Source organism: Callithrix jacchus, chromosome 5 (genome assembly GCF_049354715.1).
Source record: "Callithrix jacchus isolate 240 chromosome 5, calJac240_pri, whole genome shotgun sequence".
Classification (NCBI taxonomy): domain Eukaryota; kingdom Metazoa; phylum Chordata; class Mammalia; order Primates; family Cebidae; genus Callithrix; species Callithrix jacchus.
Window position 1 is genome coordinate 22,306,963 of NC_133506.1, and position 15,589 is coordinate 22,322,551.

The 15,589-nt window shown below is 36.5% G+C and overlaps 1 protein-coding gene across 9 annotated transcripts in view; it reads left to right on the forward strand.

Annotated features, from left to right (window-relative positions):
* MACROD2 (mono-ADP ribosylhydrolase 2) overlaps positions 1-15,589 on the forward strand; it is a 2,068,485-nt gene that overhangs the window by 1,230,791 nt on the left and 822,105 nt on the right. For all 9 annotated transcript variants that reach the window (XM_078371386.1, XM_078371387.1, XM_078371388.1 and 6 more), the window contains one exon: positions 9,101-9,222. In XM_078371386.1, the coding sequence (XP_078227512.1) occupies positions 9,101-9,222 (122 nt within the window). The remainder of the gene's footprint in view (positions 1-9,100; positions 9,223-15,589) is intronic.

Sequence of the window (15,589 nt, forward strand, 5' to 3'; positions counted from 1 at the left end):
TGATGTTCTCCAGATTCATCCATGTCCCTACAAAGGACACGAACTCATCGTTTTTGATTGCTGCATAATATTCCATGGTGTATATGTGCCACATTTTCCCAGTCCAGTCTATCATCAATGGGCATTTGGGTTGGTTCCAGGTCTTTGCTATTGTAAACAGTGCTGCAATTAACATTCATGTGCATGTGTCCTTATAGTAGAACGATTTATAGTCCTTTGGATATATACCCATTTTTAGTAGAGACGGGGTTTCACCTTGTTGACCAGATGGTCTCGATCTCTTGAATTCGTGATCCACCCACCTTGGCCTCCCAAAGTGCTGGGATTATAGGCGTGAGACACTGTGCCTGGCCGGATCTCATTTTTAAGGAAGCAAAATTTGTCATAGTGTAGGAATCTCCACGAGAAACTATTTCATAAGAAGGGTTTTCAGAGAAAAAAATGGAGGGTCTCTCCAGAAATGAGGAAAGTCCTGGAGTCAGAAAAGCACAGACCTGTTTGTTGAGAGCGACGGAACAATTGCCCTGTGCACTGGCACATAGTGGATTCTCACTAAATATGTATTATATAAAGGACAGAATTGATGACTGAGTGGATGATTGCAGAAGAATCTTCCTTGTCTAGGCATGTGGGGGTGTGGGAATTGTAAAGGAATGCTGATGACCAGCACATGCAACCTCAGCATCAGCCTGTGTGTCCTGACATTGACCCCTCTGCACATTTCAGTCCCAGCCTAGATTCTGCATTTGTAGAATTACCCTTGCAGTGGAGACTAACATTCATTCATTTTACCCACGACATAGAATCTTTAAAGCCGATTTTCCTCTTGCATCTTAATAAAATACTGATTTTGCATCTCTCTGAAAAGGCTGCAAGTTGCTGTCATCTCTTGAACCAGAACAAAGATCTTATTATCATCTTCCTTGAAAAAGTCATATTGTCTATTTGGACCTTCACCTCCTCTCACCCCTGCTATTGAAGCATTAGAAATGCCATCCATTTGACTCACTTCCTTCTGGGATGTGTTCTCTTTGGGTTCATTCTAAAATGACATGAAATGTTGGAATTTTGCAGATAATTCAGCTTCCCACAGTTCCTCTGAGACCCCTCTCTGTTGGAAATAACACTATTGTGATGCAGATGCCCCCAATACCCTGTGGAATCTCAAAACTATAAATGGCTGACCACAGGATATCCCTTTTACATGAGTTTCAATCTGCGTTATTAAAAATGGACCCTTATGTGTAGGAGTCCAATTTGAAACAGAATACAGTCCCATCAACAAGGTCAATCTTAAATACACTTGGGCAGGAAAGGGAGAGCTGATAAAAAATTAAAGATGAGCTTTGCCCCTTTCCTTTAATATAGAGGATGGCATTTTGGTAGAAATTGGTTGAATGATATTTTATAACTTGGGCTTAAAATGTCACAGCTTTGAAGTCAATGAAGAATAAAACATATTATTAGCACATGATGCCCAAACATAATAACATTATCACATTCTCATATAAAAATGGAACCAAATCTTGAATTGAGCTGAATGTATGCATTCGAGCTTTGGCAATGCATTCCCTATGCCTTTATCAACTGTAAAATGTAAATGTTTAGTCGCTGTGTATGTAACCCTAGATACACACATCTTATTTAGAGAACCATAGCATCAAGGAGGCTGAGAGAGGTAAACCAAAAGCCCTTTGTAACCAGAACAGTGAAAAACAGCAATGGGTCAACTCACAAACTCAAAGGAAACTGGATTAAAAAATAATACTGTGAGTTCTAGCTTATCCCAAACTCATGCAGAGAATTGAATGACTGTAGTCTTTCTGGACACAGACAGAAATCAATCCTGCAGCTGAAGAAATGTATGAGAAAGTAATTCGAATTTAGAAATGTGCTGCGGGGCATGTAAATACATTTTAAATGATGTCTGCTGCAGATTGAAAAGGAACATCTTATGGACAATTGATTGTTTCTTGAAATATAATAAAAACAAACACTGAAAATGTGTATATGAAAACACTGACCTATATGGAAAGAAAAGGCAGCATTTACTTTGTAATGCTATCAGGTGGTAATTCAATTTTCTGTTAACCAAACTTCAAGTATTCTGTTTCAGGTCATAGATTGGTGGTACTTAGCATATAAAATGGCCAATAAGATTTACAAATAGTACCTTTAGTGCTCAGTTTTGTGGTTGTATCTCTAAAAAAGAAAACCAATTTAATTCCATGCATTGGTTTCCTTCTTAAAATTCATGCAATTTGATATGATTGACAGGGCACAGCATTATTATGCAGTCTGTTAGATGGACCGATTATGCTTATGAATACAAGAGTGGAGTGAATGAAAGCAATGTGTAATTGATTCTACACTTGGTCTGACTGTTCATTAACAGTTTGAATGTAGCACAGTTGCTTCTCAAATGGAAAATGATGAGAGCAACCTATCTGTGCTCTCTCATTTGTTTTAAAATTCATTATGCTAATATTTTTTCACAGAATGTTTTTGCTGCATTTGTTTTGCCAAGGATGAGTCTGATTGAATCTTTGTAAATAATTCTACTGCTTTCAATATTTATTTGGCATTTCAATCACATACTTTTCAATTTACACTTTTGGAAATAAAAGTAGGCTCTCCTCCACACCTCCTTCAAAGAAAACCTTCTATACTATCCTCCTTTCCTATATAATTCAGACTAATTTCCCAAGATAAATAGGAGTGGTGGAGTGCAAGGTGGTATGGTAGTTATCTTTTCAGAACAAAAAAAGCTGATTTACAGCCTGATTGATTTCAGAAATAGATGAGCAAAAACAGGGTTCCATTTGTCTTGCCACACTTTAGTCTGATGAGGCAGAAAAGGGCCTGCCGTCTCATTTTCCATAGCTCTTCAAGGGGTTACATTTGAAATGTTGATTAAATGTACAAATCGCATTGCTGTTTTCTTGGCTTTCCTGAGTGCTTGAAGAGAGGGCCTCAATGCATGAAGGCTGCTTTTCCTTTCTTGAATATGGAGCTGGACACGTTAGGGAAATAACGTCACTTTCACTGCTCATGAGAAGTTACGATGCTAATTCTGCGACGGCCATGCCTGCCCTTTCCTCTGTCCACGGGTTCCTGCCAGATTATACAACAAAAGAACTAATAAAACCAGCAGTGGGCCAGTCACTTCTATCTAGGGGCTACAATTACATTATTATTTCCAAATTAGATTGTGTTTACAATTAATATTAATCTCATATTTCAATCTTTGGTGACCTCAGATTTTTATTAAATTAGCAGTTGACTTATTGAGATTATAGGTCTGAGAACTTCATACTGATAATGTTTCTATCATCCTAGCCTTTTCTCCGGTTTCTTATTTATCTGCCACCTGACTTTATAGTTGGGGCTCACCAAAATAAAGTGCCAAGTGTTGGGGAGTGGTACGTTATGGCTGTTTTAAGGTAGGTCCAAATTTTTTTTGCTGCTCTTCCCATCAAAAGGTGAGGTCTAGGTCTCTCCACCTGAAAGAATGTGAGATCTTTGTGACAGTGGCAGCCAATAGAGTATTGTGGTGGTGATGCTGTGTGACTCCCAAGGCTGTGTTGTAAAAGGCAACATGGCGTCCACTTGCTGGTACACCTGCTCTCAGAGCCCTGAGTTCTCGTGTAAGTTATTAACTGCTCTGAGGCTGCTGTGCAGTGAGCAAACCCAAACTAGCCCACATGGAGAGTCCTTGAGACCACACGGAGAGAGAAAGATGCCTGTCTAGCCTTTGACTCACGTAGTCCTCCACTGCTCCAGTGCCATCCACCAATGTGATGGCCCCAATTGACCCCAACCAAGTGACAGACCCTAAGCCAAACCCCCCAGCTAAGCCATTGCAGAATGTCTGACACACAGAAGCCAAAATAAATAAATAAATAAATAAATAATAGAATGGTGGTTGCTGTGTTAAACCACCATGTTTTGTGGCAATTTGTTGCATATTGTGGTAATTTTTTGCATATTGCAACAAATTTAACCACAAAGTTAACCATAATCTGCATGTATACAAGCATGAGGCTACAGTAATGAGATTCATGACAAACATGCCAAAATGTATACATACAAATGCATGCCATTCATTTCCTTCAGTAAGTATTCACCTTGAGAGAAACTTACTCATAATCATATTGTCACTGTGATATTGTCATTGTGATATTGCCATTGTGATGTTGTCATTATCTCCTCGCCGTGATCTCTGACTCCGGGCACCTTATTATGCCTCTCTGGGTGCCTTGAAAAGTAGGGGTTGATTAAATTTCTATATAGTCTTCTTTATCTTTAAAAATTCTTGACAATTATTCAAAATTCTTTGGTTGTTGAAATAACCAAAGGAAGAGATAACCAAAGGAGAAGCATAAGAAGTATGCTCTGGCCAGTTGTGGTGGCTCGCCTCTGTAATCCCAGCACTTTGGGAGGCTGAGGCAAGTGGATTACCTGAGGTCAGGAGTTCCAGACCAGCCTGGCCAACATGGCGAAACCCTGTATCTACTAAAAATACAAATGTTAGCTGGGTGTGGTGGTGCATGCCTGTAATCCCAGCTACGAGAGAGGCTGAGGCAGGAGAATTACTTGAATCCAGGAGGCAGAGGTTGCAGTGAGCTGAGATTGCACCACTGCACTATAGCCTGGGCAATGGAGTGAGACTCCATCTCAAAAAAAAAAAAAAAAAGTTTGCTCCTACGCTATTTTACCGCTTTAAGGTATGTCACACTCAAATTGCATATTAAAATTATAATAATCCTTTAATGGTAGATGCTAGCCATGTAGGGGAAAAAATGCCCTCTTGACTGTTATTTAAACTCTATGTTTATCTGAAAATAATTTTTTAATATAAAGAAATTATTGACAGTAGGAAAATAAAAGAAATATATACCTAAGGGAGTCATTCTGTTAAATTCCTTGAAATTATATCTATTATTTTCTTTAAGAGTATTTTTTCATGCCTGTAATCCCAGCACATTGGGAGGCCAAGACAGGTGGATCATGAGGTCAGGAGTTCAAGGCCAGCCTGGTCACCATGGTGAAACCCCATCACTACTAAAAACACAAAAAATTAGCCGAATATGGTGGTGCATACCTGTAGTCCCAGCTACTCGGGAGGCCAAGGCAGGAGAATTGCTTGAACCCAATGGGTGGAGAATTGCCACTCAACTCTGGCCTGGGTGACAGAGTGAGACTCCATCTCAAAAAAAAAAAAAGAAAGGGGGTTTTATATGTGTAATTATATAAGCTCATCTTTGGAAAGCACATTAATGATCTTTAAATGTTACAGGCATAGGGCAAATGGTATTCAGGAATATGGATTAATAAATCATATATACTTTGTTTAAATGTTTTATTTAATTTTCGCATAGCTAATACATCTACATAACTTGAACATCAAAAAGGATAAGCAGTGAAAAGTTTCCTCCTCATATTCCCTTTCATCTTTATAGTTTCTGTCACTCTTCTAGTAGGTAACCACTGTTATTAACTGCTGGTTTGTCCTTCCAGAGACATTTTATGCATACAGCTAAAACAAACGTGTATTCTTTCCTACATCGGTGGAGGAATTTTTTTTTTACCACGAATGGTAGTGTGCTTTTCTGAATCTTATTTTTACGTTGTAATGCATCTTGGGTATCTTTCCACATGCACACATGAAGTCCTTTTTGTCTGTTTTGCAGAAGCATAGCATTTCATTGTATAAATGAACTATTGGTTTACTAACATCATTTAGTCTGTCCCCTGTTGTTGAGGACAAAGCTAAATGTTTCCCATCTTGCTTTATTATTTATGTTGTTTCAGGGAATGACCTGTGTAAATACTATTCTGCATATGAACAAGCATATTATCTTAAGGATACATTCCTAGGAATAGAACTGCTGGATCAAAAGGAGTCTACATTTGTAATTTTGTTAGATATGATTAAATCACTTTCTCTGGGGATAGTGCCAATTTGCACTTCACTGTATAATCGTGTTTGAGAAACGTGAACCATGATTGATGCTCATTTATCTGGACAAAAATAAATTAGAATCTTTAGCTCAGTTCCTGACAGACATGTACAGAAGGAAATTCACTTGAGAGCTGCAAAAGACTGCTATTCCGGTTTATTCCTTCTTTTGATTTTGAATACTGAAGGCCAAAGAGGAGAGTGACTTGCACAAGGTCACATAGCTGATTAGTGACAGATCTGGGACTTTTAACCTGTAATCAGATCTTAGGATTGATATTCTTTCCACATCAGTAAGAGATGATAACTTCCTGTCATTCCTGCCTGTGTGCTGAAGATTCCTTGTATGCTACTGCTGATGACATTTACCATTTCTTGAGCCTTCCTATGTATCAGACTTTGAATTTAATACTTCTATTTGCATTATCTTATTTGTACCAAGGGATTCAAAACCCATGTGCAAGATAAAACATTGTTTATAGATTTTGCATGCATGTGTATTACATATATATGTCAACTATGAAGATGCTACGGTGTTTAATAAAACATAAATTAATACAAAGCATCATTAAAATTATAATAGCTATTTGTCTCTAACATGTTCTCAATGGATTTTGAAACAATTATTGTGAAAAATTAATCATGATATTTTGATATTAAAAAAATTCTTCTAGTCAAAAACCTGTGAGCTGCTTACCATGTTTAAGGTCTCCTTTATCTGCCCAGATATAATTCTATTTTCCATCCATCTCCATTTTAAGGTTGGGTATTAATAATGCTATACAACACAGAAGAGACCACAGAGATCATCTAAGCAGGAGATTTATTTTACAGATAAGGAAAAAGGCAAGGACCACTGAAATGATGGTTCTATTTAAGGCACTTGATGATGAAGGGGCTGGAGCTGAAATGCGGACAGGCCTCCTAACTGAATTTTATCACAGAAAACGAGAAACTCTGTGTGGAGTAGTTACTCATAAGTACAATGGACAATTAAAGTAATGAACGAGATTTCCTGTCTAGCCTCATATTGATTCACCTCCGGCTTTGTGGATCTGAGAGGTCATCATGTTGGTCGATAACAACATTCGATCTTGGATGCTGTAAATTTAATATAGAGCATAAATACAAAGATCAATATTTTAATGCTGAGGACACTCATTTATGGGCTGTTTATCCTCTGACTTTAAATGAAATGGAGAAGTAAAGAAATGTGAGGAATAATTTTTCATAAATTTCATTTACGTTTTGTAGACAATGACGACTAAAGGAAATTTATGATGTCACCATTTCCTGCGCCTGTGGGCTTTACTTTCTCTCTTTCTCTCTCTCTCTTCTCCTTTCTCTCTCCTTGTCTCCCTCCTGCTAATATCTCTAAGCCTTCTCTTGACTTTGCTCAATATCTTTCATGATAGGCTGGAGTGCAGTGGGACAATCTCGGCTCATTGCAACCTCTGCCTCCTGGTTCAAGCGATTCTCCTGCCTCAGCCTCCCGAGTAGCTGGGACTACAGGCATGTGCCACCATGTCCCGTTAACTTTTTATATTTTTAGTAGAGACGGGATTTCACCGTGTTAGCCAGGATGGTCTCAATCTCCTCACTTCGTGATCCGCCTGCCTCAGCCTCCCAGAATGCTGGGATTACAGCCATCAGTCACTGCGCCCGGTCCAAGATTTTTCTTTTAGTGACTTACTTGCTGCTATTCACATGTCATATGCATTTTTAAACTGTGCCATATTCTTGTTTTTGCATACTCTTATTCTTCTGTCATTGTTATTGGAATTGAGTGGTCCTGATTAATAATTTCATTATAATGTTCCAATTATATTAGACTAAATTTGTCTTTGTGATCAAAGTTGATTGGTTGTTATGACTTACATCAATGATTCAATTCACTGGTAAGACTGGGAAGCAAGAGTTACAAGGCATTTTCAAGTAAATTTGGTTAAAATGTGGGTTTTTTCTTCTACTCTTTCTTAGAAGAGGACAGTCCTCTTTTACTATGTTCCTGAAGTTAAAAGTTTATGTATGCATAGAGATTAAAAGTAGCACAATGACTTGTTTTGTATATTTAAAAACATCAAATTTTGTGTTTTCAACATGAATAGGAGTTGAAAAGTATAGATTGCATTAAAATGTTTAAACATTTTAATACAATAAAAATAGATAATTAACTATTAACCTGTTAAAATAGGTATGAACTATTAACTTATTAAAATAGGTTTGACTGGGCGCGGTGGCTCAAGCCTGTAATCCCAGCACTTTGGGAGGCTGAGGCGGGTGGATCACGAGGTCAAGAGATCGAGACCATCCTGGTCAACATGGTGAAAACCCGTCTCTACTAAAAATACAAAAAAATTAGCTGAGCGTGGTGGCGCGTGCCTGTAATCCCAGCTACTCAGGAGGCTGAGGCAGGAGAATTGCCTGAACCCAGGAGGCGGAGGTTGCGGTGAGCCAAGATTGCACCATTGCACTCCAGCCTGGGTAACAAGAGCGAAACTCCATCTCAAAAAAAAACAAAACAAAATGAAAAAATAAATAAATAAAGTAAAATAGGTATGAACATACATACCTTGTGTATGTAAGGATTGGTAGGTTACACTTTAAAATTGACAGGAATGTTTTGAAATTATTCTTCTTAAGATTATTAATGATTATTAAAAATGGTCTTGTATTTTTTTCGGAAATGCTCTTCTTTATTGTGTACAGTGCCTGAAACTTGTCTTACAAGGAAGCCAGGCTAGCATTGGCTCTTCCCTTCCACGTCAATCCAGATATTCCTTTTGCAGGCAATTATTCCTCAGTTTATTTCCCTCCGATGATTTGTCTTTTTTCCAGGGTGCCAATTATGCACATCTTATACTATAATCTGTGTCACTTGAATCTGATCAAAGTCTGTGGAACAATTCACTGGTTAGGGATTCCTTTTCACAATTATTATCTTCATGGGAAATTGCCTCCCTTAGAAGGTTGTGCCTTAAGATCTTTTACCAGAGAAATATTTGCAGTGCCAATGCATTGCTTAGCTCGCTTGTCTCCAGGCTCTAACACAGATTCCTAAAATAAATAAAGCATTAAGGATGTAAAAAGTAAAAAATTCCTTGCTTATCCTCTTTTTCCTTCCTTTTGTGTTTACAGATGTCATCCATACTGTAGGACCAATAGCCAGAGGACATATCAATGGTTCCCACAAGGAAGACCTTGCAAATTGCTATAAATCATCTCTGAAGCTGGTGAAAGAAAATAACATCCGATCAGTTGTAAGTAATTTTATGGTTTTTATTTCTCATTCTTTTTCAGCCTTTACATTTTAGAAATCTATCTCGTCTAAAAAGAGGTAGGAAACCATTTCCAAACTTTTTAGCACAAACTTGAATGATCATAATAGCCTATTTGGTTATCATGACTCTACTCTTTGGTTATCGTGACTCCACTCTGGTTATCATGACTCTACTCTTTGGTTATCGTGACTCTACTCTTTGGTTATCATGACTCTACTCTTTGATTATCGTGACTGTACTCTTTGGTATGCCATAAATATTTGCTAAATTTTTCATGATGTTTCAGAATTTAAAACTATAAAACCTCAGAACTGGAGTTATCTCATCTACTTTTTCCTCTTTATTTTGCCCCTTATTTTCCTTTGGAGAAAGTAAATATTATGGTAGTGACCAGCAGGTTTAAAGAAGGAAAACAGCAAGTGCTAAGTTTGTTATAACAGTGCACATTTAGTATATATTGGTTGTACATTTGTGCATTTTGGAGCTCTATTTAATCTCTGTCTACATGTATGAATGTGTGCATGCATTCTCATGCTAGCATCAGACGTGATTTATTTGGAGAAAATTACTCTGCATATGTATTTTCACCTGAAGGTTGTTATTATTATAGATTTATTTTACTCTTCTTAAACTAATACTCTGTAGGTGGTAGCTGGGTATACCACATCTCTTCTAAGTTTTATCAGTAGACAAAGGGAGTTCAGAAAATGTGGATCTAATCTATTTCATTACCAGTAGGCTGAGATGAAAGGAATTATCTTCTAGCTGGATTTGGAGGTATTTACTCACCTGCTTCTCTTTTGCAACATGTTCTATCTTTATTACATCTCAGTTACACCAAGAAAATCAAACTATAGAAAAATACACTGTAAATATCTAATAATAAGCTAATTTGGCTGGAGTTCCTTGGTTATTTTTCCCCCCTCACATAGATTATAGCCTTGCTGAAATTGTGGGGCAGAAAAATAGTTAAACACTTGATTTCATAGCAGACCAAAGAGATCAGCATTGCTTGATAGTTCACAGAAGTAGTGGTTGTATTATTTGCATGAAGGAACATTGAGAAGCAGATACATTAAGGTAACCTTGGATGGTTGCTATACATTTTATTCATGATTGTAATTACGCAGTGGGTTTTTCAATGCAACATTGGTAAGTCTGCTTGAAATAAGGAAACTTTTCGTGACCTAATTATATAGCACTTTTTAATCTTTGCATAATTATTAACAGAGATGGATATTTTATTTCTGTCTTTGATTTTCTAATGTTTTTTTGCAAATGGATCAATACATCAGATCCTATTTTCTCTTAGAGGTGAAAGCTAAAGTTCAAAGAGAACAGAGCAAAGTATACCACATGACCAGTTGCTTAATTTTGTTCTCTATAGGAAAATAAGAAAAATCAAAACAGGTATGCACATTTAGGGAATAATTAAAATTTTGTCAATATGGCTTATTGATTTCAAAAAGCAAAAGGCTGAAGTGCTTGGAAAATGGATATGTAGAGAAGTATCCAACTTGGAATATGGATTTTGAGATCTGAAGAGAATTTGGTAGTGAAATCACTGGCATTTCTAATTTGTTTTTAAAAGCCAAGAAAAAGTAAGAACTAAGACGTTTGTTAGAAACAGTACAAAAATAACACTCAACCTTTTAGTAGAGAAAGAAATCTCTAACTTGAATTATCTTAAAACAGTCATGTTACTCTACTTGCTCCCATTAGATAACAAATGGAAGGCTTATGGACTAAGTTAGCGTCTTATCAAATGGCATGCTGATGGGCTGAAGTAACGCTCCGGTAATATTCCAGTCATTCTCTGATAGGCGTTAAATCTACCTTAACATCTTTGATGATTACATTGAAGGGCCAATTACATATTGCTTGAATAAAATTAGCAGGTGATGCTGAATGGAATTCATTCCAATACTAGTAAATAAAAATGGAGATCAAAAATATACAAAATGTGAGAGATGAAATGTCCAACCAAATTGATCATCGTGTTCTTGCATGAGACTGCAGTTGCCATCAAATGTCTTATCTCTTTTACACATAAAAAAGAAAAACATTTTTCTTTTCTTTTTTCCTCCTTCCTTTTCTTTCTTTCTTTCTTGTCTTATTCCTTTTTTTGGAGTAAATCAGGTTTTCTTCTTTCTATGGTATGTCATGCTCTTGATCACCATTCAATAAATAATAATGCTAATATCATCAAATTGTGATTATGCACAGGGAAATAGAAGACTTTTAGAAACATGATTATGACTAGATACATGTTTTATAGTATCGGCTCGTGCTTTGTCAACTTACCACAATAGATGGTAGAGGTAGTTGATATAAAAAGCCTGGTTATCAGGATGGAAAATAAACTTAACTTGAACTCATCCATATACATGTCAAAGAGAATTTCTCATAAACCCTTTTATCAGAGTGGCTTAGTGTTTGCTTTGCCACCTATTACTGTGTCACTGTGGACAAGTAATGTCAACATTTTGTAGGTTGGTTTCCACATGTGAAGGATCAGTAAATGACTACTGTTATTCGCAGACCTGTCCAATTCATGAGGCTGTTTTTATAGGGATCAGTTGGGATAATGAGTATGAGATAATTGGGAGAACAAAATTCCTTTAAAAGTATTTGGCAATATTACTTCAAATATAAGATGTTTTCACACCTATGATTTGGCAATTTAAGAAAATACCATTTTCCTTTGATATCTCTTCTGAACCCCAGAGCTCTAGACATTCACCATGTAATTTCTTGATGTTTCTAAACAACAAGGAAATGTCCAGGAATAAATTAAATATTTAATATGCACCACTTTTCTGCTAAGGTTAAAACAAAGGCACAGGGTCCGACACTTAGACTCTTATTCTTATTTTACCAAAAGAATAGATTCTTCAAATATTTTTAATGGATGTAAGACAAACAGTATGATAATTTATTTAATAAATATGAATAAGACCTACTTTGTACCACGACACGACATTATCAGGTATCTTCCAAGACATAGAGAGGATCTAATGGTTGTTTTCTAACACAATTTGCCTCAATCTCATGACCACCCAGACAAATCTATGGACAAGATTGTCATATCGATTGTATTATTTGAGAATACTCTGTAGTTCTCCCATCACTTTTAAATATCTTCCCAGGGATGCCTGAAGTTCCATAATTAATGAGTAATTTAGGATGTTCAGGCATTGTTCTTTCTCTGCAATTTTCCTTTAAAATGCAAATACTCATGAGATCAGTAGACAATTAATTTTCTAATACCTTAATATGAAGAAATTTATCAAATTACTTTTCATGTTGACAGGATAAATTAGAGTAAGATAAAAGTACTGAGCACCTTAGCCTGGGGGAGGAGAATTAGAGAAAGGTCTGAAAGGAGATGGAGAAAAACAGAAAAAAAAGTAGGGTATAAATAAATTTCACCTATTTCTCTGTTTTGCTAAAAGGAGATCATTTTTAAATAGTGTAGAGAGAGAAATGTTATAGTCATTTATTTTTATTTATTTATTTATTTATTTATTTATTTATTTATTTTGAGACGGAGTTTCGCTCTTGTTACCCAGGCTGGAGTGCAATGGCATGATCTCAGCTCACCGCAACCTCCGCCTCCTGGGTTCAGGCAATTCTCCTGCCTCAGCCTCCTGAGTAGCTGGGATTACAGGCACACGCCACCATGCCCAGCTAATTTTTTTTTGTATTTTTAGTAGAGGCGGGGTTTCACCATGTTGACCGGGATGGTCTCGATCTCTTGACCTCGTGATCCACCCGCCTTGGCCTGCCAAAGTGATGGGATTACTGGCTTGAGCCACCGCGCCCGGCCTATACTCATTTATTTTATACCTGTAAATAAGATACTGATTTGGGTGTCGAATAAAATATTTTTACTATGAAAAAATACTATATATTGTATTAACTTAGGGGAAGAGTTCATTACATTTCTCTCCTCTATACATTCTTTGTGACAGCTGTTTTTTCATACATATCCACGTTTGTTTTAGGTGGTAAAAGAAAAATAATTAATTAATTAACAAATCTAATGGCTCGTTTTACAATGGCACTTGTTTTTTATGAATGATCATTTAGTGCTTAATATCTGGAAATATTTCAATATAAGATTTTAATCGTGATTCTCCTTCTAATCTTACCGTAAATAGTTCTAAGTGGAAAAATATAATCTTTCATAACTCCTAGATCTAGTCTGTGCAAGTTTCTTGTTTCTTCCAAATATTATTCCTTATTCACTCCAGATATTAAAGTCAGTTATTTTTCTTTAACCATGAGTTACCCTTGGACCAAAAAATGTGCATTGATTTGTATTTATATTCTTGACAACCTTGAAATTGTTGATTGCAAGATACGTAAAATTTAAGGCACCGTGAAGAAGATAATTAGTAGTATAAACTGGAAGTTGGAATAGGGATAAAATAAAACCTTAAAAGAAGATCAGGGAAGCTACATATTTTCTCTGTAAAACCTTGGGAAAGATAAAGAGATTATAGATGTCAATAAGAAAAAAGACCCAGGTTGAACCCAGAAGTCTAACGCATGTGACCTGAGGAATGCATAGTCAGACCGGTGCAGTCAAGCATCTGAATTATGTTGAGTTCTAGAGCAAGAGTGTATTCTGAAAAAAATAAAACTACACATAATACATGATATCCTTGATTAAAACATACAAACAGAAATTGTGTATATTGGTAAAAATCATGGTGAACTTCAGGGGTGAGTGCAGGGGTGAAGACAAGAAAGAAAAATTTCTATTGCTCAGGGCTGGAAAATGAAAATGCCTGATTTTGTATCCATTATCACCACACATTGATGGAGAGGATGACATAGATATTATCTTATGTATCATGCTGTCTTTATTCTTTTTGTTCGTGAGCATAGAAATATTTTGTAATGATTTTAATGTGTTTATCCTGACCTCTATTTCCCTTCTTTTAACATCATGTTCATTTTAAAAAAAAAAAAAACTAATCCATGCCATACAAAAAGGATCACAGTAATTTCTTCTCCTAGCGCCAGTTAAAAGGCATAGATTTATATTAGCCAATAATATTAGGTATTCAAGAAAACTATTTTCACTGATAAAATACAGTGCACCCTGTCTGACATTCTTTGAATGACAACATGTAATAAAGTAGATGTTTTATTGTGAAAAAAATCATAATCTGAATATAAGCCAGATTTTACTTAGGTTTAAAATTATTTTCCCATGAAAATAAATAATAATAGACATGGGAATTTGGTATTGTATGTGATTATGGGCAGACCAATACTTGGGTGTTTGTTTAAATGGTGTGTGCTACCTGTGATTTCCACAAGCCTCATGCTGGATGACTTTTTTGAATGAAGAAACATCGTAAATTTTTGCTGGTAGGAACCACCCAATTTCAATAGGGATCCTTCAGAGCTAACTGATGTTCCATCCTTGAGTCAGAGATCTTGCGAAGCAATAGCTTCCAATGGGAAAGATGATGGGCCTACAGCTTCAGTGCTACCTCTGGGCATTGCAGGAATAAGCAGTCTGGAATTCTGTATTTGGTTGTTTCACTGTAGTGTAGGTTTTCATTTGAAGGCGTAGTCAAGTGAATCTTATTTTCTTATACAAGTTCCCTTCTGAGAGGGTTGCCATGGCAATGAGTTCTCAGCCTGAAATTCTTAAATGTTGATTTTATTTCATTATCTGAGTTTCCATTACAGGCCACATCAGTCAATGCAGTTTTCTATTCAAGAACATGTCTACAGCCTTATAAAGCTGACCCTTTCGTTTGGTACCTCCGCTCCTCTGCCTAGCTTGGTGTCACCATTTCCCAGACAGCTCTTCATCTCCGAGAACCCTCTTCTACAGGGCTGTCAGTTGGATTTTTTCCAGTTTCCCTTTAGGCAACATCTAGTCTTGGTTCTCACCTGTCTCATTTATAAAGGATAATAATACCAGTTCTCTCTGTCTTCCCTAGCTGGGTTTCTAACAGCTGTGTGTCTAATGATACTGTTAAATAAGAAGAGCAAACGCACGTTTGCATTTGTGCTTCACTCTACAGATTACAGCAATACATTCCTGTATACATCGTCTCATTTATTTTTCAAATTATCTAACTGCTGCCACTGTTACTATGATTTGGCCAGTGTGGGAAAAAGCTCACTCGATACTTTTTCTTTCCCTTTTTACCCTACATTACATTTTATAAGATCTCCTCATTGGGCACGAGGTACAGAATCTGTTTGTATCATTACAAACAGATTTTGCAGTAACACAAACCTTCTCATCAGGTTATTGTTATTGGGGGTGACAAGTAACAGGACAGGCAGCAGAGGCGAGGAGGAGGGAAGGGAT